General features: G+C 43.9%; 6 protein-coding genes and 1 pseudogene across 8 annotated transcripts; 2 read left to right on the top strand and 5 right to left on the bottom strand.

The window, feature by feature from the left end:
• The first annotated feature begins 838 nt into the window (after window positions 1-838).
• On the top strand, window positions 839-9,927 carry LOC108058510 (uncharacterized). The gene is made up of 9 exons (XM_017143264.3): window positions 839-1,011; window positions 1,070-1,474; window positions 1,538-2,216; window positions 2,416-3,374; window positions 5,266-6,108; window positions 6,171-6,362; window positions 6,535-7,395; window positions 7,449-9,261; window positions 9,326-9,927. The coding sequence occupies exons 1-8, from the start codon at window positions 1,003-1,005 to the stop codon at window positions 8,076-8,078; spliced, it is 4,578 nt and encodes a 1,525-aa protein (XP_016998753.2). The 5' UTR covers window positions 839-1,002; the 3' UTR covers window positions 8,079-9,261; window positions 9,326-9,927.
• On the bottom strand, window positions 3,821-5,070 carry angel (protein). The gene has a single exon (XM_017143266.3). The coding sequence runs from the start codon at window positions 4,925-4,927 to the stop codon at window positions 3,872-3,874; it is 1,056 nt and encodes a 351-aa protein (XP_016998755.2). The 5' UTR covers window positions 4,928-5,070; the 3' UTR covers window positions 3,821-3,871.
• On the bottom strand, window positions 8,340-11,519 carry Pal2 (Peptidyl-alpha-hydroxyglycine-alpha-amidating lyase 2). Its single transcript, XM_017143265.3, has 6 exons — window positions 10,916-11,519; window positions 10,313-10,511; window positions 10,138-10,251; window positions 9,989-10,076; window positions 9,317-9,416; window positions 8,340-9,259 (listed from the first exon to the last, which is right to left on the bottom strand). The coding sequence occupies exons 1-6, from the start codon at window positions 11,338-11,340 to the stop codon at window positions 8,956-8,958; spliced, it is 1,230 nt and encodes a 409-aa protein (XP_016998754.2). The 5' UTR covers window positions 11,341-11,519; the 3' UTR covers window positions 8,340-8,955.
• A 595-nt stretch (window positions 11,520-12,114) lies between these two features.
• On the bottom strand, window positions 12,115-16,755 carry LOC108058525 (sulfotransferase 1C3-like; annotated as a pseudogene).
• l(2)efl (lethal (2) essential for life) lies at window positions 14,459-15,440 on the top strand. Of its 2 annotated transcripts, none has more exons than XM_044392982.2 (3): window positions 14,459-14,591; window positions 14,706-15,093; window positions 15,155-15,440. In XM_044392982.2, the coding sequence occupies exons 2-3, from the start codon at window positions 14,706-14,708 to the stop codon at window positions 15,328-15,330; spliced, it is 564 nt and encodes a 187-aa protein (XP_044248917.1). In that variant the 5' UTR covers window positions 14,459-14,591; the 3' UTR covers window positions 15,331-15,440. The 2 variants fall into 2 exon arrangements, with proteins under 2 accessions (XP_044248917.1, XP_044248918.1); XM_044392983.2 differs by having other exon boundaries at window positions 14,548-14,591; window positions 14,667-15,093.
• A 413-nt stretch (window positions 16,756-17,168) lies between the features above and the next one.
• LOC108058522 (sulfotransferase 1E1-like) lies at window positions 17,169-18,390 on the bottom strand. Its single transcript, XM_017143293.3, has 4 exons — window positions 18,094-18,390; window positions 17,574-18,031; window positions 17,445-17,517; window positions 17,169-17,383 (listed from the first exon to the last, which is right to left on the bottom strand). The coding sequence occupies exons 1-4, from the start codon at window positions 18,360-18,362 to the stop codon at window positions 17,242-17,244; spliced, it is 942 nt and encodes a 313-aa protein (XP_016998782.2). The 5' UTR covers window positions 18,363-18,390; the 3' UTR covers window positions 17,169-17,241.
• A 502-nt stretch (window positions 18,391-18,892) lies between these two features.
• Window positions 18,893-20,190, bottom strand: St1 (Sulfotransferase 1). Of its 2 annotated transcripts, none has more exons than XM_070212794.1 (3): window positions 19,803-20,190; window positions 19,218-19,748; window positions 18,893-19,158 (listed from the first exon to the last, which is right to left on the bottom strand). In XM_070212794.1, exons 1-3 carry the CDS (start codon window positions 20,135-20,137, stop codon window positions 18,996-18,998), a joined length of 1,029 nt encoding a protein of 342 aa, XP_070068895.1. In that variant the 5' UTR covers window positions 20,138-20,190; the 3' UTR covers window positions 18,893-18,995. The 2 variants fall into 2 exon arrangements, with proteins under 2 accessions (XP_070068895.1, XP_016998781.2); XM_017143292.3 differs by having other exon boundaries at window positions 18,893-19,146; window positions 19,803-20,188.
• Between the last annotated feature and the right edge of the window lie 21 nt (window positions 20,191-20,211).

The raw sequence follows: 20,211 nt of genomic DNA, 5'->3' as shown, positions 1-20,211 counted from the left end.
ATTATAGCTATATAATTTAGCTTTAAAATAAATGTATTTTGTTTTTATTTCCTGGACTACAAATCATTTGAAGATGGAACAAATTTATTTGTAGTTTGAAATTTGTAATTTAAATTTATAAATCTCGAAAGATTAAAAAAAAAATAAATCATATTAATATAGCTAGGTTGCTATTTCTGTGAGTAATTAAAATTTATAAATTTATTATTATACAATTTAGACTTTCCGGGATGTTGAAACAAGAGCTAAAAATAAATTGAAAGATTATAATATTAATATTGGGGGGATTCCCTAAACTGTTGAATTGCTGAATTGTTGAAAATTCAACAAAAAATTTCAGCAATTAAGGGAACGACCCAAAATGGTTCCTGTTGAATTTTCAAACAGCTGTTATTTGTTGAAAAATTTCAGGGAACTTAAAGCATGTAAAATTTGATTTATTATTGCTAGTTACTCTCTAAAAGTGTTACCAAGGTAAAAAGAACCACAAATATGCTTTCTAAGTTGATTTTAAAATAAATAATGCGTACTGGTGATACTAAAATGTTACAGAGTTGCCACGACTTTTAAAAAAAAGGTGACAACTCTGGCTTTTCAGCAATTCAACAAAATTTTCAGCAGCCCCGAGGCTGATGAATTGCTGAAATTTCTGAAAGTTGACTTTGTATGGAACAGCTGATTAACAGCTGACCAAAATTCAACAATTCAGCAATTCAACAGTTTAGGGAATCCCCCTATTATTAGTTTTGTATGTTGCTCATGTGTTTCCAGCCAAGTGCTCATCTCTGACATAAGACAGGGTTGTCAGGCACACTCTCTTTCCCTCTCTCGCTCACTCGTTTTGATAAAGAAGAAGCGGCACAAAAGGGAAAACAATAATGCAACGCGAAGCGTCGATTTTCATTTGATTGGAAAACTACGGAGCAGCGCCGGAGTAGAAAGCGTGCAACGTGTAAAAGTGGAGCACATTCAGCATCAGCTCCACAAGTCTACAAATAGAAAATGGCCACCGTAAGCATTAAATTCGCTTTTAAATTAAATTGCATGTAAACAGCATTGTGGACTCCAGACTTTTGCAGGTTCAAAGTTCTCGAAACATGTTCTAGTGGCCGACGAAGAAGAAGAGGGGGAGGAGGAGGAGGATTCCGCCGAGTCCGGTTCCACGTCGTCGTTCAGCCTGCAGGAGTGCATCGATGAGTTCCGTGCCCGCCGCATCCGCCGGGTGTCCACGCAAAGTCGCGACTGCGAAAACAACAACAACATGCCCAGGCAGCCCCGCATCCGCAGATCCACGGATGCGGACCTAATCAACCAGAATCGCTGCAACAAGGAGCAGGAGCGCAAGGGGAAGCCCTGCCAGAATGGCTTCTGCTACTGCTTCACCAGCGACAGCGGCGATTGCGGCTCCACGGCGCCGCCACGTGACCAACACGTGCGATTGCCTCGACGCAGCAGGCGTTCCGAGGGCTCTAAGGTGGGTCAATTCGCAGCCCACTCCAAAAACCTTACTCAAAAGTAAAAAACCCTAATTTTTCAGCCCGCCAAGCAGAACAATCTGGACAGCCAGCGACAGCAGGCGGAGAAACTTCATCCAGCCAAGCCGACCAACATAAAAACCACCTATAAAACCCCTCTAACCGCTGTCAGTCGCCTGAAAGCCGTTCACGGCGAGGATGAACCGCTTATCCACATCATCCAGGAGCTGCACGAGAACTGTGTGGTCTCCGAGGTGCGCGTAAATCGCCAAAAGCTGCCTCTTTCCGGCTCCAATTGCCAGCGGCACAGGCACAGCTCGCAGTCCACCAAAATGCAGTCCTACGAACCGATAGCCTACCAGCCCTCGGCTCCCGTGCTGTCCAACATCAGCGAACAGGAGTCGGCTGTGGAGGAGGAGCAGCAGCAGGAAAAGGAGCTTCCCCCCAGTCGCAGGAGCTCCCGTTCGCGTCGCAGTTCCGGAGCAGGTGGACGCCTGCTGCAGAAGCGACTCTCGCAGGGCCAAGTCAGCTTCAAGGCACGCGATTCCCAGTTGCCGCCGCCGAAGCCACCGCGACGCGGCTCCCAAAGTCTGGACGGGAAGCTGTCGTCGCAGTCCTCGCTCACCTCCACCAATCCCTCGGTGCGCGAGGCGGAGCGAGTGCTGGACGAGTTTCTGCGCAAGCGCGGCGTTCAGGTGCCCGTCAGCAAGGTGGAACCTTCGCGCAGATCCTTTCCCCTGGGTAAGTAATCCACCCAAGCCCAAGACAATGAAACCGTAACCAAATTAACTTAGATTTACCAAAAAAAACAAATTTATTTTACCAAAAATCAAATGTATCTAGCAAATAAAGAGTTTTGTTCACACAAAATTTGGCTTACGGTTTCATTTATTGAATTTATTGGATTTCCCCGCATCTCACGAGTTTTGTGTCCATTTAGCCGAGGTGGAGAAGCCCAAGAGCCACAAACATCTGCCCACCTGCCCCTCACTCAGCGACATTGAGCGCGTGGTGGAGTCCAAGCGGGGTTCGAACTACGCAAGGAATATTCGCCAGGAGAGCAGTCGGAAAAGTGCGCCCAGCAAGGAGATCATCATTGGCTGGACGGAGCCGAAAATCACCGATATGTTGAACTACGAGGGAAAGTCGGCCAGCGTGTTTAAAACGCCGGCGGAACCGCAAGTGGCTATTGGATGGCAAGCGCCTAGGCAACAACCGCAGCCTGTGGTCCCAAAAGTTTCCCTGGACACTGTGGACGGCAGTGTGTGCGAGAATCTTGCCTCGAATATAAAACACAAGGACACGCCCATTAAATATCCAAGCCATACAACTGGTGGGCAGGCCAGTCAGAAGTTTATCTGGGGTGAGCAGTGGCGGAATCTCTCCCCCTGGAAGGCTAACAAACCGAAGAGCCTGGGAAAGAAATCCAAGAACTTTCTGAACAACTCCAAAAAGAAAATCTTGCGATTTGTATCGCCCAAGAAGTCTAATCAAGAGGAGCCACCGAGGGAGGAGCCCATAAAACAGTGCACTGTTGGCGTGCAGACCTCTACTTCGCAGCTGGACCTGCACTCCCAGTCGCCGCCGGGCAGCTATCACTCACCCATGCAGACCACGCCCTCGGCCACGACCACATCCACGCGCCAGCAGTTGGACAGCAGCGAGCAACCCTACTTTGATTTCGAGCGCAAGGTGAACGCTCCGACGCCGCCAAAGAAGCTGCCCCGCGTTAACAGAGCTCGCAAGTTGGATTTTCAAACGGAAGCGGCACCCACCACGTATCGCTCGTACCAGAAGGACCTCGATCAGGATGTGACCATCACCAAGATGGGCTATCTGCTGAGCAGCATTCGTGCCAAGTTGGAGGCCAGCGATGAGAGAGCATTGAGAACCTTTCGGGTGAGTTCTACAGTTTACTTTTTATTATACATTTAGACAGGGTTCGGAGAATAACACATACTGTAAAAATTGCGTGTTATTAACATGTTAAATGTCAAAGTGTTAAGTTCAAAGAAAGTTATTGACTTGTGTGCAAAAAATTGTATGTTAGAAACATAAAACACACATGTCATTTGTGTTATTTACACGACGAGTTTTTTACACAGCGTGTTTTTTTTAACACAATGAGTGTCAGAATTGTATGTTGAACTGAAAAATGCACGGTTTTCTATGGTTAAAATGGTTAGAACTAACATATAATAAATCAAGATATCATATAAGATATCATGTAAAAACACATCGTGTTAATAACATATTGTGTAAAAAAAACAAGTGTAAAATACAATTTTTCATGTTTTTAACATATGTGTCAATTTCCGAACCCTGCATTTAGAAAAGTGAAAGTGTAATGTTTCGAATCTTTATTGATGAGTCCGAGATATAGACAGGCTTATAAACTAGACAACGGTGAACATGGCGCCCAGAGCGTAGTGATCCGAGCCCAGGTAGTGGTTGGGAATCTGGCCCACTCGGCTGCAGCGATTGATGGAGGGCAGTGAGTAGACGCCGATGGGCAAAAGCTTGTGCCTGCTCCGCGTTCCTAGCGAGCGCAGGATGTAGTCGACGGTGATCCAGTCGTCCTGGTATGTGGAGGCTGTTCCCTCACCCGGATCGAAGATCTCAAATTGTAGAGCTCCGGAATTAGCAGCAGATTCCTCCTCACCCATTAGTAATTCAAGGGGTGATGAGTCGGGCTGACTGTTAAAGTCACCAGTTAGAATTATAGGTGTGTCCGTGGAGAATGAGGAGAGTTCCTCCAATATTCTGCCCACCTGAGCGCAGCGCACATCGCTCCTTTTGGGGTTGTACAGCAAGTGGGTGGTGGCCACCACGAATTCCTTTTGCTGATCCGGTTCCTTTTTGAATCGGAACCGGGCAAACAGGGCCACATTCTCGCGATTGAGCAGCGCCACCTCCTGGTCATGCAGCTCCACGGCTCGCTGGTCCAGCAACTCGAACTTGGAGGAGTCGTAGATGATGGCGCATCCATCGGTGCGGTGACCCGTCTTCTTTTTGTACACATAGGCCAGCTTCTTGCCGTTGCCCATGCGCAGTCCTTGGACGAGTGGCGCCAGATGATCGAACTGCATCTCCTGCAGGCACAGGATGTCCGGATTCAGTTTGATCAGCTCCCGGAGGAGATTCTGCTGGCGGCGACGCCAGGTGAGAAACTCCTGCGGAATGCCCACGTACAGGAAGAGGTGCTCCAGCAGCAGATCCTGAGCCAAAATGTTGTACGAGACCAGCTTGAAGGTGGTGGGCAGCTTGTGGAGCCCCAATCCCGGCGGCTGATCCCCCACTGGCGTCCAGCGCCTGTTGAAATCGTAGCGTGCCTCCATTTGCTCTGCTTTTTGTTTGCGTTTTCCGTTTGTCTGACTGCCGCTGCTGCTGCTGCGCCTGATGATCTGCGACCTGGCCTGGTGTTTAACGGTGCGGAGCAGGGATTTGTACATCTCACCAGGTGCTCCTCGCCATGTGCCCGTGCTCCTGGTCCCCTGGAAATGCCTGTGTTTTGTTTGCTCTTCGGATGGCGTCCGAATTTCCAGGGGGAAGCGAAAAATTTTGTGCTGTCAGCTGTTTTCGCTTGTTGCGTCGTCTGCTTTGCGCTCTTCTTCGCGGGGCTGCAATGCGGGTGATATCGATAACGCGGACTATCGAAATTCAAAATTTGTAGGGCTATTTAAAATATTTTTACATTTATACAAAATAAATTGTTAAATCAGTTATTTATTAATGTATTTATAATAAAGATAATATATATTAATAATTTATTAATTTCAAATATTTCCAGGACTGCTCCCGCTCCGATCCCCTTGAGCGAGCTCACTTTCAAACCGAGAGCTTCGACTGCACAGATGGACCCAGCAGCCTGGCCACCACCTCCGTGGCCACCACCCGACTGCAGCGTGATCTCGACAGCGAACCCATTTACTCGGAGATCGAGGAGGACTGCTTGCGGATTAGAGGAAGTCCGCATCACGAGGTTAGGACTGCAGCGCAGTTAATAAACGAGACTCCGACGCCAACAGAAAGCTCCACGGCATATGTGAGTGAGTCCATGCCGGATGCAACGCCATCACCCGCTGATCTCAGTGCCATGTACGCCAGGGTGCAGAAGACGCCGAAGAACTCGCCACAAATGAAGCTTCAGGAGCAGGCTCAAGTTATACAGCCGCCAATAATTCCGCCTGCTGTCAATAAACAGATAAGGCCTCCTGTTATTCAAAACCAGATAATGGATAAGGCTGTACAACCTACAAAAACTATTCAGCAGTTACCAAGCCCTGCGATTCAACCTCCCACTCAACCTGTGGCTTTGGGTCACTTTCTCCACGAATCCCTGAAGAACGGCAACTTCTTTCAGTTCATGCCACTGCCCGAGGAACCGAGTGGCACTGAATCCTCCTGCTCAGCCAGTCAGACTACCGAGTCCTCTGTTATACGCCAGCCCCCGGTGAAGTCGCCTCCTCCGCTGACCCATCAATCCCTCAACAATATCAGCGAGCAGCATTCGCCGCCCAAGAAGAATCGCAATCTCTCCCGCTCGGAACTTTCCCTGCAGCGCAGCGAGATCTTTCTGGATAATCTGTGTCGCAGTGAACTGGTGCTGGATCGCCTGGAAAAGGTGCCCAATGTAAGTGTAGATAGAGGATCCTACGTTTTAAACCATCTCTAATTAAAAAACCCATTTTATAGAACACTTCCCAGTTGGATTCCGTGTCGTATGACATGCCCAACGAAGGCGCCGATGAGTTGTATGCGGATTACAGCTTGGGTGAGGCGGGCAGCTCCTTTGCGACCAACGATTATGGCTCTGGACACATTGAGCCGGAGCCGGCTAACCAGAGTACGCCGAAAAAGAAGCAGAGCCAGCGGTTTACGACCAAGGTAGAGATATTTGTTGACAACCCCTAAAAAGGTTAAGGCTTTCGCTTGCATCTCCGACATTGTAACTCCTGTAAATAGCCACTTTCACACTGTACACTCATCCATTTTCGATACGCATTTGAAATATACTCGTAAGATTGTTGTTGAAACTGAGTAATGATTCGTCTTTCAGCCCTCGCGCAATCTAACCATTGATATAAACGATGGCCCAGCCACGCCGTTGCGTTCGTTTGGCCAGAATCTCAGCTTCAGTTGCCCCACAACTCCCCAGCAGGCGGAGGCTTCCAAGGTGGAGGATCCCGGCCTGCACAACAGCAGCAGTTTGGGTGAGCTCATGCAGACGATGCCCAATCCCAGCGACAGCCAGTTGATGTCGGTCAGCGCTTTGGCTCGCTATCGCCTGCTAAAGAATGCTCTACGTCGGTCGTATCGCAAGGGCAAGGATTTCTTCCTGGCGGAGAAGCAGCGACTCACTCACAGCCTCAATCTCTCGAGGGATCAATCGAATCAAACGGACGGGGAGCTGGACAGCAGTAGCTACTATGCCAGCTTTAACCTCGACTCCTTGTTGAATGAGTCGCTAAATCCCAGTGAGCAGCTGGCTCAGGCTGTGAGTATATGTCGTCAGATGCCGGAACTGGAGATCTCTGCTGAGATGGTGGAGGCGGAGCGACTGCTGCTCTTCTCCAGCCTGCAAAAGGTAGCTCCTCTTGGCTGTCAATTAAGTGAGACTGCCTTGGCGGCCAGGCGGCAGTCGCAGTGCCTTCTGATCGATGCCATGGAACTGCCTGTGCGGGCCGACGTCAGCCAGGATATGTTTTTCAACTACCACTACATCTGCACCTTTGAGTGCGGCGGACGCATTCGCTCCACGCAGTCGGTGGAGTGCCAGAATGGTTCTGCCATCTTTCGGGACTGTGGTTTGGAGTTTTATAGTGGTGATAAAGCGGAATCTTTGGAGCTGCGCTGTCAGATCTTCATGCTGCGCCTGCGCAAGGTTTCCACTCTGGCTTTGGAGCCCTCGAAGTCACTGGTAAGTAGTTTTGGTTCTCCCAGGAAGCAGTTTGCTAATAAGTTAACTTACAGCGAAGAGGCAGTGGTAACTTAGGTTCCGCCAACTCGAGTTCTTCAGCGGGTTCTAGTAACGAACAGATCATCTCCCGCTTTCGCCTGCATGCTTCCTTTAAGCTGCGCGCCATGGATTTGGCACCCTTTCATCTGGTGGCTACAGAATCGAGAGCCAGCGATAAGATCTGCCTGCGCAGCTCGCGATCCTGGCAATTGCCTTTAACCACACACACCAAATCCACCAATTTGGGACCGGCTATATCGATTACGGGTAGAGTGGATCTACGGCTGCCCAAAGGAAGATTTTCGGGCTACCTAAATGTTCAGGATCCGAAGAACAGGCACCACTGGAATCGAAGATGGTGCAGCCTGGATGGCGTACGCCTCTCCGTTTGGCAACATGAAGATAATCTAGGAGACGACTCACCCATTTTCTCGCTGGAGCTGCCCGGTTGCGGACAATCCTCGATAGCTGCAGCCCCGCGGGATCTTTGTGCCCGGGCCAGAAGCTTTTTGGTGCAGGGAAAGGAATCTGATTATGAGTCGGGAGTGTTTTTTGCTGCCGACACTCAGCCGGAGCTCCTAAAATGGCTAACGCACTTGAATGAGGCTCTGGATTTTGCCAGGCACTGGCTAGGTTCCACCTGACAGCCAATTTTTATTTTTACTGTGTTCAAGTTTTCTATTTATATTTTCTAGTATTTAAGTTGTGCCCAAAACATTTCCAAAATTTGTAAATTAGAGTGTTTGCCATGCAAACGTTGCCACTCGAATCTAAAATAGGCATAGATATACTCTATTTTTTTTGCCTAGGTTTAAGAACATATTTATGTAAACTAACATTCCTTTTTAGGGGCCTTCAGGGGAAATAGTCATTATCTAGCCCTCCGGTTTTCTGTGGGCTTGCCGTTCACGTCACAACAACAACAACGGTTTATTACATTCATAATTTACATGGGCTACGATAAGTTGATAAGATATACAGATACGATTATATATTTGATATAGGTTACAATATGATACACAAGTATGTTTATATGCGCTGCTGGTTGCCCCCGGTTATCTGCGCAGTCGGAATTAGAATCGGAATCACATCCCCACATCCTCACATTCGTGCCTAGTTAGTGCCTACGCATAACTATAACATTTAAGTATATGTACTATTTAAGCTGCGTTTTGTAATTTCGTTTTCGTTTGCTCATTACAGTGCAAAACATAAGAGTCTGAGGTTATGTTTGTTGTGGTATTGTTTCCAAGCAATTTACATACTTAACTTGTACATTACTTAAGCACTTACTATTCTCTATTGATCTGACAACGAGTCACGTTAAACTGTACTTTTGGGATGGGCTCTGCTTATGCTTAGGTTCTGGTTCTGTATTCGGTATTATCTGTATCTGATTCGGCGTCTGATTCTGGTGCTGTGTGTAAGTGAGTTCTTTTCGATCTGTTTCTGCTGATAACTAATTGGGAGGAATCTAGGGATCTACGGATATGCAGGAGCGCAGTGCGATTGGGTTTAGGTTCAGGCCAGCACATACTTCCACACTCGATTCGTCTGGTGGTTGGTCCCGATCTCGGTCACATACAGTGCCGATCCGTTGACACTGACCGCCATGGAGTGCGGGTTCTTGAACTCTCCCCAGTGCCCGATGATCGTCTCTGAGCGCGGATCGATGGTGAATCCCCGCACGGGCAGCATGGAAGTGGGTCCATTGACGGCGAACACTATGTCCCCATAGCTGGCGACCCCGAAGACGCGACCCAAGTCCGGTTCCTGGATGGTGGCCGCCGGTTCACCCTCGCCATGGGAGGATATCAAGCCAGCTCTGTAAGAGATATTTAATTGGTATTTTCTTGAATTAAAATAAAAAAGCTTTTCTCACTTGGGACAGACTACGCGCATATTCTCCCTATCAGCGATGCACAAGAGATCCAGGTGTTCCAGCAAGGTGATGGCATGGGGCACCTGTAATGAAAGGAATTCTGCAGGACAGGTGGTTAGAAAATGTGAAAAAGTTTATACATGACTTTAAGCAATAAGACTAAATTTATAACAAATGTTTTGAAACCTTTTACCATAAATTAAAGTCAATTGATTAGAAGGATTATAAGTATGTAAAAATAAGTTTAAAGTAGTTTAATCTGTTTTTGATTATTATATTCGGCAAATCTACAGAAAATGTGGTAAAAAAAACGTGAACAAATAAATATATGCCTTCAAAAAATAATATTTAATAACATATTTATAAGAAACATTGTTTTAAAACCGTTAAACCATTAATGATAGTCATTAGATTATCACAAAGTCGAATATTTAAATGTTTTTAAATGTCTAAAGCTAAGTTTAAGATAATTTAAATTGTTTTGATTTTTGTATGATACTAAATCCGTTTAACAAAAATGTTGAGAATTTATATTAAAATTATTTAAGCTAATAATAAAATGTTATAAAAGATAAAGACGTTTCAAATAAAGACCAAATGTTTTTACTATATCCCATGATGAACTTTTAAAACTTTAATTTTTCCCCACTCATAAATATTAAGTATACGCACCGGGTGGCTGGGGAATCGTGCGTAACAGCTTGCCAGCGGCATTGAACTTGAGTATCCGACTATTGCAGTAGCCATCAGCGATAAAGAACTGCGTGGGTTGGGATGTCGGTGAGCTCGAGAACCGAAATAATTCAACAGGTACCACTTACCTCCCCCGTTTTAGCCACGGCGATGGAAGTGGGCTTGCACAGTTGCTTAACGGATGATCCGGGCCTAAATCGCTTGCCAATGGTGAGCAGTGGCTTGTTGCTGAAGGGCTTAAACTAATTGAAGAATCAGGGATTACTTATGAAATTTTCGTATGGAAATTAAATATTTTCGAACCTTAAAAGCCTGGTGCATGGCCACATCGGTAATCCAATAATTTCCATGAGTATCGATGGTCATGCCATGTGGCATATAAAACATATTCGATCCCCATCCCGACTTAATGGCTCCCGTCTTTGCGTCAAGCACATAAATGGTGTTCTCCTTAATGGGCCCGTATTCAATTAGGTAGTATATATTGCTCTCGTTGAAGGTACTGCAAAATGAGGAGAGATAGGAAGGTAAATTAATAAATACAAATTAATAAATAAATACAAATTTTAATCTGTATCCTATACTATTTTTCTGGTCCCCTTTTTAAAAAGGGTCTGGAAGTCTGATAGATTCATTTATAATTAAGTGCTCATTTCTTCAATGCATAATTTCAAAAAATTTTGAAAATGATTTAAGTTTTTACTTGATTTTTGACTTCTGAGATTTCTGAGATTTTTTTACCCCTGTAATTTTTTTTTGTATCTCATAGGCAATAATATCTCATATGGAAATTGGAAAAAGCTAAAGGCTCTCCAATAAAAATATGATCCCACTGATTTTCTTCCCTCTTCCTGTGTACATATGGGATAGACACTTGTTACTAGGCAGCGACAGCTGTTGACCTACTTTACATCCCAGTAGCGTTCGGCGCGGTGGAAAACCACTGGGTTTCCCTGTGGATCCACGGCCACGGCGGTGACCTGGCCAAAGCTGTGCTGCTCGGTGGGCCAGTTCTCGACGAGCACAGGCGTGGGAACACTGGCCGCCGGAAGGGGCACATTGTCGTAGCTGCGTTGATTCTGCAGAGCCAGGGCATCGTCCTCGGCCAGTGGCAAGGGCAGCTCCGGCTGCTCCGTTTGCTTCGCCAGTCCCTTCTCCTGGAGCCTCCTCTTGATGAGCGCCCGCACCTGGTCGAAGAAGCGCTCGTTGAGGTTCACACCTGGCCCCAGATCCACTGCTAATCCCGCTGGCAGGTGGTTGCTGCCACTGCTGCTGGGCGCCACACAACCCAAACTTATGGCCAGCAGGGTCGCGAACAGGAGACGCGACATTTTCTGGAAGTCTTGCGATTTTCTTCTTCACCAAAACAACTCGGACTTGGCTTCTGGCTGCTCTGACTCGATTTTCCGCACTGCCAACATCTGTTGGCGGTGTCTATATGTTGAGCTGGCAATAGATTAACTGACTCTGCTCCAAACACACACTCGCACACGCACTCCCACGCCGTTCGATTTTCGCTTTCAATGCGACGCCTGCGCCTTTGTCCTGCACAGTGGGATGAATTGGAAGGGAGACAGTGGAAAGTACTTGGGAGAACCAAATTAATATTGAAAATAAAATAAGAAATATTACTGTTCGCTTTGGGATAGCCACTTAAAATAGTTTCAACTACCATTTTGAATAGAGTCTAATACCATCAATTTTTATTCAAGCCTACAATCCAACACACAATTAATTTATAGTTAAAAAGTTAAACAAAATTAATTTATATTGACAGGTGTCAATCCATTTTTTGGTAAATGAATAATTAGTTTAATCTAATTATAATTTATAAGTTTTTTTTTAATCATAAAATATTAAAATAAAATATTAGAAAGAATGATGATATATAAATACATTGTGGATAAATAAATAATTTAATCATAAACAAATTAAAATATTTTTTATCGCGCTACATACGTTCTAATTCCACTGTGGCCCTGCCGCAAGCCGTCGTGAATTGGAAAGCCTTTATTGATTTTCCAATAGTCCCACGGAAACAGTGCAGGCGAAAAGTAATACGACTTTCGATGCCATTTATTCAGCACGAAGAGCGATAACAACTGGGGAGATGAACTCGACACCATTACATTTTAAAGCCTAAAGACTCGGCTCAATTTGGGATTTCAAATGGGGCTGAACCCGTTATATTTTTGGTGCGACGGAAGCATACAGTCGGCAGTCAGTGTCGTTGACGTCACAGCGAGCTGTGCTGGCGGTGCGGGGGCGTGGCGGCGGGGGCGTTATCCGGGGTAGCTTCATCCTACGCCCCCCAATCCCAGTTCGGCTGGGTCCAAATATAACCGGTGTCGGTCATCGAGCAGTAGGCATTATAGTAGCGTCCCGGTGATCTGGGAAAATGCGAAAGCAATTACACAAACGCAATTTGGAGGAGCTAATTTGATTTCCATTACTCTGACATTAAGCCGGGGGACTCAACCGGAAACGGAAACTCACCGGCAGTACGAGAACTGGGGGCACTTGCAGCGGAAGAGGCTCTGGAACTCCTCCTTGCACACCTCGTTCCACCAGCAGGTGCGCTGCAATGGAATGAAAAAACCGATTCGGTTAGCCCCGTCCTACAATATACCACCTGTAATCCGTAGAGACCTCGGTCATATAGCCATGGACACTCTGATCCGAGTAGCTTCGCTTCGAGAGATGCGCCTGCACAGGGCAGAATAACAGTGTGACAACGAGAAGCAACAGTCGTGACGTCACGGGCAACACAAAGGGGGCAGACTGCAGTAAAGTTGAGAAAAAATATAAAATTAATTTACAAATCGAATTAAGAGAATTTTTATAAAGGTGTCGAAAGCTTTGCAATAATATTAGGAATGTTAATGTTTCACTTAAGGGATTTCTGTAGGAATGGTTCACTTTAAAGGTATTTCTCTTTTATCTTACCATTTTATAGATTTATTTCTTGATCCCTTGATTTATCCTATGATTTTTGACTACAGTAAACACTTCACGTGCCGCATGTCCTACGTTGAATGTCGCCTGTTTTCCTGTTTTTTTTAGACTCCTGCTGGGCGGTGGCGTCGGCATCTCGGCTGCCTTGCATAAGCATAAGTATTGGCCCCGTTCGCCCTCGGCTTTCAGCTTTCACTACTTTCACACTCGCAGACTAATACACTCACGTACTCACAGACAGCCAGCGAATGCAATTGCACATTTGGTTTGCAGTGGTGTTGGTGAGCTTTTGGCCCTTTTTGGAAGGTATTTGCCCCACTGTTTCTATGCAATGGGTACATAAGAAAATACAGGGGGCATCTCTAAAATAAATTACAAAGCGGAAATTAATTCTATAGGAAAAGGAATAGAAATTTCATTTACTTTAAAATTGCAATACAATATTTTTGATTTTTCCTCGCATATAAAGGGGAGATTACTGTAAAACGACTACTGTGATACGAAAATATCCTGAAAAATCATAATTTAAAAAATATAAATATTTTAATAGATCTGACTTTAAATAAGATAATATTTTATTGGTATGCTTATAAAAATTGATGTTCAATGACTGGATTTTTATAAATATACTTTTTAAATAGAAAACAAAAATGTTTTTATAAGCGTAAATAAAGCACATCAAAAATATACAATGCCAACAAAAATATACATAAATGGATTGCAATCCGCAGCCTAATAATTATAATTTATGCTTTACGCGATACTAACTCAACAAAATTGTTGATATAAATTATACATTATATTCAAAATTCTTTTGTTCGGTCTGTCAGTATTCTGAGCTACGTCATCTTATTTGACTTCGTCTGATTGAAATCGCACGCGACATGACTCAGCAGAGGAAAAACAAAAAATAAGCAAAAGTGGCAGATGCTTTAAATAGTTCATAAAGTCATTTAGTGGCCAAAGTATTTTCATATTGGCCACGTCAAATCAACACTTTCAACAGGTAGAAAATTATGAAAATTCCTTTATATCTAGAAAATGTTTTTGGGGGCGTCAAAATTTCTTCTGGCTTTTTCCAGAAGCACATTGTGTTTTTGTATTTTTTTGGATAGAATTTGCAGGCATTTTTGAATGTATACAAATTGCATACAAATTGCTGGTCTTTTGTATAGTATTTGCACATACAATGTAGATATAGATTTCTTCTGGAACAAACAAACAGAAACACTATTATTTCAACTCCGAAAAAGGCTTGTCTGTAGTGACTAAGATGGAATATGTAGAATATTCTTTGGGTCATGATAGCCAGATAGCCGGCGTCTGAGGCTCCAAAAATCTTCGACACCCACGGAAGCCAAACAAAACAAGCTGAAATCGTTCGCAGATTCGCACCAAGTATATGTGTTTGGCATATATAAATTCTGTATGTTCTCTATAGAGAGAATGACGCTCGTTTAAATTTAGATGGGAAATAAATTTTCATATTTTTAGACCATGGTGGAAGATGTAAACAGTCTGTTGAGGGTATAAAACTGTGTGAATATTCGGGGAGCTTCATCAAAATCGCAACAGCCGCGAATCGAAAAAGACGTGTTAATCGAAGTGAATAAAATCCAAAAAAAAGGTACGAAAAAGGATAAATAAAAAATATTTAAATATTAAAAATAAAAGAGAACAATTAGTGATTTTAAAAGTGAAGTGATTAGCTCACTATCGTCTCGTTTCTTGATCAAATTAGATGTCCGTAGTGCCCCTGATGTTCCGCGACTGGTGGGATGAGCTCGACTTTCCAATGCGCACCTCGCGCCTCTTGGACCAGCACTTTGGACAGGGACTGAGGAGGGATGACCTCATGTCCTCGGTGTGGAATTCCCGACCCACTGTCCTGCGATCCGGATATCTGCGCCCCTGGCAGAAGAACAGCCTGCAGAAGCAGGAGTCCGGATCCACCCTGAACATTGATAGCGAAAAATTCGAGGTGATTCTGGATGTCCAGCAGTTCTCACCCTCCGAGATCACCGTCAAGATAGCCGACCGATTCGTCATTGTGGAGGGAAAGCACGAGGAGAAGCAGGACGAGCACGGCTATGTCTCCCGTCAGTTCTCCAGACGCTACCAGCTGCCAAGTGAGTTCGATCTCAATAAAGTGGGATTAATAAACTAAATGGTGGATATTTTTCCTCATAGGTGATGTCAATCCCGACTCGGTCACCTCCTCCCTCTCCTCCGATGGCCTGCTGACCATCAAGGCGCCCATGAAGGCGCTGCCACCTCCCTCGACTGAACGCCTCGTGCAGATCACACAGACTGGTCCCTCCTCCAAGGAGGACAATGCCAGGAAGGTGGAGACCTCCACCGCCTAAGGCTGCATTTTTTGTACCGCCTTTGAGTGTTAGTTAGTTTATGTCTACGTGTGCCTTAAATATTGGATTTTTACAAATTTTATATCAATTAAAACGAAACTAAAGATAAATATCTTAGGCATTTTAATTTCAGTTTCGGATTTAAAAAACATTTTTATTTATTTTTCAATAGATTTCCTTTTTTTCAAAAAATTGCCAAGGTCCAGGTTTTTATTTTCCATGCCATTTAGATTATTGATTATCTTTATTTTCACAAATTTTTTTCCTCACTTTTATATACTCTCCAAGATAATAATCTTATCGCACATTTATTACTTTTAGTGATTTAGTAGTAGTAATTCTTCCATGGTAACAGAGTTGTTCCTAAGATTTTGTTGTATTAACAAGTTGGCCTTCTCAATTTGTTCGGGCAGAAGTTCGTCCTTGTAGCCATTAACCTTACCACGTCGCAAAAAACTGAAAAATAAGGAGTAAAATTATAGCCCACAGTCAAAAAATTTTTTTTCCTACTTGTAGTCTACTTTGCCGGCATTTTCGTTAGTTTCTTGCGATTTCTCCCACAAATGATTGGTTGTTGGATTTTCTGTAGTAAAATAAAGGATTAGAATAATTTTCAAGTCGAAAAAGTATTAGACTTACTTTTCATTTCTTCAAATGATAAATGCTTAAGTAGTCTCTCCATTTGCAGTTCGGTGACAGAAGTGTTCAAAAAATTGCAGGCTTCATTAATCACACCTCGCAGATCTTTCTTCATTCTTTCGAAACTGGTGTAGAAAACCCATGGCTCATTTCGCAGCTGGTAGAATTCGCAGGCATGTTCAATGGTTTCCATAGCATAGTTTCCGTTGCTCAAGAGATCATCAAAATACTGATGCAGTGTTTTACCATAGTAAGCCCCGTAAGAAAGACCATGATAATATCTGGATACCCAGGCATCCAGGGGATTCCGAAACACAAAGACCACTTTGTTTCTCCCCTCCCAGAGTTTTGATGGCAGTAAAGCCAGGGGAAGATGCGATTTTAAAAGTCGTGGCGATTTGCATTCCTGCACACGCTTAAATGATTGCTCCAAACTCCCACCTGATACGAAATCAAACCTATAATTAAATATTTTAAATCTTAATACAAATGGTAAATATAAATTCTATACACGCACTCTAGAAAGGGACTTCGTAGACCTTGGTCTTTGGCCAACGCCCCCTCAAAATCGCAATTGTTGATCAGCAACCACAATAATTCCTGCATCCAAGTAGTGCCACATTTCGGTGGGGTTACCACCCACACATCATCTTCCCGAACAGCCATGTCATGCACCAAATGGATAAATCCCTTCATTCTCTCCAAATGGAAATGCTGCCGGTTCGTCCAGTCCTTATCGATGAGGTTTGTTGGATAGCTCCGTGGTGTGATCCGAACTCGTTCCATGGCGGCAGCTAACTACTAGATTGCAAAAAATTTTGCAATAGTAGTAAATGTAAATGTAATGTAGTAAATGTGGCATATAGTATTTTTTCGATAAGAGTGCCGATTAGCTTGCTCAGTAAGAGAATGACTAAAGCTCCAAGAACTGGAAAAAAACTTTACGGCCTCAGTTATATTATGTGTTTGCAAGAACCACTTAAAATACAATGTAAATCTAATGGATCTAACTTTTATAGTTCCTAAAAGTTGCATGGCATCATATTTTTTTTAAATAGGCTCACTATTTTTTGATTTTGGTTTTTACCTAGTTCAGTGCAAAAGCAATAAAACATAGTATAAATATCTATAGTTGGTTTTTCTCAGCAATTACCTGTTTATCCACTTTGAAGTAGATCGAGTCAACAATATATAAGCAATATAATCAAGAAAAGCAAAACACTTTTATTGCCTGATTTATAGAAGAATTACAGTTCTTATCTTAACTTTATTTTAGGGATCATTCTTGAGTAATAGTTCGTCCATTGTCACTGAGTTTTTCTCTAGGATTCTTTGTATGCCAATGTTAGCCTTCTCAATTTGTTCGGGGGTCAATTCATCCTTGTAGCCATTAACATCCCCACGCCGCACAAATCTGAAAAATGGAAAATATTATGTTACTCTTCTCTCTGAAAAACCTTAGAGATTTCTCTTACGGGTGTTTCTCTTTGCCAGCATTTTTGTGTTTAACTTGGGAGAACTCCCACAAATGATTCGTTGTTGGATTTTCTGAAACAAAAATTAGTTTAAAGAAAGGAAAAAACTTTTTGTTGTAAATAGCTAACTTTTCATTTCTTCGAAAGACAAATGCTTAAGAAGTTGCTCCATTTGCTGTTCGTTGATTGGTTTATTCAGGAAACTGGAGACATCATTGATAACACCACGCAGATCTTTCTTCATTCTCTCAAAACTAGTGTAGAAGACCCAGGGTTCATTTCTCAATTGGTAGAATTCATGTGCGTGTTCAATTATCTCGGTAGCAAAATCATCAGAGGCCAAGATCTCATCGAAAAACTGATGTAGTGTTTTGCCGTAATGAAAACCAAAAGTCACACCGTGATAATATCGAGATACCCAATGATCTAGGGGATTCCGGAATACATAGATAACTTTGTGTTGCCCTTCCCAAAGCTTTGAGGGAAGTAGAGCAAGGGGAAGATGAGATTTGATTAGTCGAGGAGAGTTCAATTTTTCAATGGGCCCGAAGGATCGTTGCACATCATCATGCAAGGAAAATCCAAACCTTAAAGCAAAGATGTATATTGTTACATATACCTACATATAATTTATATATGATATACATACTCGAGAAATGGACTGCGTAGCTCTTGATCTTTGGCCAAGGCTCCCGCAAAGTCGCAATTATTCAGCAGGAGCCAAGATAATTCCTGCATCCAAGTGGTTCCACATTTCGGCAGAGTTACTACCCACACATCATCATCTCTAAGTTTCATATCATGCACCAAGCTAAGGAAATGCTCCGAGTTTTTCTTATGCATATGCTTTCGGTTCGCCCAGTCTTTGTCGATGAGGTTTGTGGGAAAACTCCGCGGCGTGACCTGAACGCGTTCCATGGCTGAGGCCTACTGGATTTTTACTGAGTCTTTGTTTTTATATAGTTGTAATTCAACTTCAGAGGGCCGAGAATATTTAAGAGATACAAATGTCTCTTTGGTCCGCTAGGAATTCTCTTTAGCTTTTTGATGATAAGATTACTCAGTAGTTATTGTTTGTTTTCATTTTAATTGGTCGCTTCTCTCATTTCTGTTGATAATAGAAACGTAAACAAGTAGACGACAAGATATAGGGCAACCAAGTGGCAGAAAATTCTGAAAACCTGCCTAAATTTGACTGGCATTTTGATATCAACAGGTTATATTTTTTCGAGGAAAGTCATTTTTTATAAATAAATAATGAAAGAGATATGAAAGCCAAGTAATGGTCGCTCCCATGCCACAAACAATAGATACAGCTATTTTTAATGTTACATGTTTATTGGAGTAACCGCTGATAATAAATTAATAAACCACTTAATGTGCTGATAATGGAGCGTCAGCCGCAGGAATGTAAACACTTCGCTTGTGAAACCATTAAATTACGTATATTATAGGGGAAGCAATTATTTATTATCATATATATCACCACAGCTTAAAAACTATTAACAAAGATTACCCAAGATGTATTATACAGAAACTACTTAGAGTGAATTAAGCGGAAGCGAACTTGCTGTAGTTGGCAAAGTCATCCATGTTCAATTTGTAATCCCTGAGATTGATGTCCGACCAGAGATCGAATTCCCGGATAATATCGGCGGTGAGCTCATCTTTGTGACTGCCAACGACGCCGCGGCGAACAAATCTGTGGGGGGAACTACGGATTAGGAGCTGGGAAACTCTTTTTCTATGGGTTTAGTTAATCTTGGGACCTACCTGAACTCCTCCACATCCCTTCCGGCAGCTGCCTTCATGCTCTCGAACTCCTTGACATGATTGCAGGCGGGATTATCGCGCATGCTCTCAAAGGACAAATGCTCTGTCATCTGTTGGATTTGCTCCCCAGTGATCTCACGATCGAGGAATTGAGCCACCTCTGCAATAACCTTACCCAACTGACCCTTCATCCGCTCATAGCTGGTGAAAAAGATATTGGGCTCATGACGCAGCTGCCAAAAGTCCAGGACATGCGGCCAGCAGGGCGTGAAGTTCACATAGCCATCGATGAAGGAGTGCATGAAGTCCGACTTGGTGCCCTGGTAGCCCACCATTCCGCGCCAGTGGTGGAAGTATGAGATGGCCGCATCCTTGGGATTGCGATAGACGTATATAATCTTGGGCCGCTTGCTCCAGATCTGCCGGGGGAGCATCCAGGCGGGCAGATGGGATTTGATGAGGCGCGGTGAGGGCAGAGCATTCGCAGCAGCGATGGTGTCATGTGGCACATTGGGAACCACGCCATTAAATCTGGGGATTATATATTAGTTTCCTGTGCTCTAGTAATTAGTAAAGTAAACCCACTCCAGGAAGGGTGATCTCAGCGTGAGATCCACGCTCTTGGCCGTCTCGAAGTCACACTGATTGACCACCAACCAGGCGAGTTCCTGCATCCAGGTGGTGCCGCATTTCGGCAGGGTCACTATCCACACATCGTCCTCCCGAACCTCAAAGTCGTACACTCTGTCCAGAACGGGTTGAAAGGTATCCGCGAGGCGACAGAAGCGCTGCTCCCAATTTCCTACTACCGGAACAGCCGGCTTACTGCTGGCGAAGATCGAGGAGTAGCCGCCGCTAATGGCCAACTTGTCGATCTGCTCGAAGGGCACACTCTTGGCAAAGAAGCTGGACTGGGGCATCTTCGGTGATCTCAACTGATCAACTAATCTGTGGCGACTGAAGCTCTAAACTAAACGATCGATTGAACTGATCG

This window comes from Drosophila takahashii, chromosome 2R (assembly GCF_030179915.1).
Source record: "Drosophila takahashii strain IR98-3 E-12201 chromosome 2R, DtakHiC1v2, whole genome shotgun sequence".
Taxonomy (NCBI): domain Eukaryota; kingdom Metazoa; phylum Arthropoda; class Insecta; order Diptera; family Drosophilidae; genus Drosophila; species Drosophila takahashii.
Note: the sequence above shows the minus strand (reverse complement) of the source record. Positions and strands in the feature narration are given on the sequence as shown.

Bases quoted from the DNA above. Each gene is read 5' to 3' on its own strand.
- Pal2 (XM_017143265.3), bottom strand. From the start codon at position 11,340: ATGTCGCGTCTCCTGTTCGCGACCCTGCTGGCCATAAGTTTGGGTTGT. The intron at 10,077-10,137 runs GTAAGTGGTACC...CAACCCACGCAG, and splicing joins CCGTGGCTAAAACGGGGGAG to TTCTTTATCGCTGATGGCTA. The intron at 9,417-9,988 runs GTGCGTATACTT...CCTGTCCTGCAG, and splicing joins CACGATTCCCCAGCCACCCG to AATTCCTTTCATTACAGGTG.
- St1 (XM_070212794.1), bottom strand. From the start codon at position 20,137: ATGCCCCAGTCCAGCTTCTTTGCCAAGAGTGTGCCCTTCGAGCAGATC. The intron at 19,749-19,802 runs GTGGGTTTACTT...TATAATCCCCAG, and splicing joins CTGAGATCACCCTTCCTGGA to ATTTAATGGCGTGGTTCCCA. The intron at 19,159-19,217 runs GTAGGTCCCAAG...CCTAATCCGTAG, and splicing joins AGGGATGTGGAGGAGTTCAG to TTCCCCCCACAGATTTGTTC.
- angel (XM_017143266.3), bottom strand. From the start codon at position 4,927: ATGTACAAATCCCTGCTCCGCACCGTTAAACACCAGGCCAGGTCGCAG.
- LOC108058510 (XM_017143264.3), top strand. The intron at 2,217-2,415 runs GTAAGTAATCCA...GTGTCCATTTAG, and splicing joins GCGCAGATCCTTTCCCCTGG to CCGAGGTGGAGAAGCCCAAG. The intron at 7,396-7,448 runs GTAAGTAGTTTT...GTTAACTTACAG, and splicing joins TGGAGCCCTCGAAGTCACTG to CGAAGAGGCAGTGGTAACTT.
- LOC108058522 (XM_017143293.3), bottom strand. From the start codon at position 18,362: ATGGAACGCGTTCAGGTCACGCCGCGGAGTTTTCCCACAAACCTCATC. The intron at 17,518-17,573 runs GTTAGCTATTTA...TTTTTGTTTCAG, and splicing joins GTCTTTCGAAGAAATGAAAA to AAAATCCAACAACGAATCAT. The intron at 17,384-17,444 runs GTAAGAGAAATC...TCCATTTTTCAG, and splicing joins GCTGGCAAAGAGAAACACCC to ATTTGTGCGGCGTGGGGATG.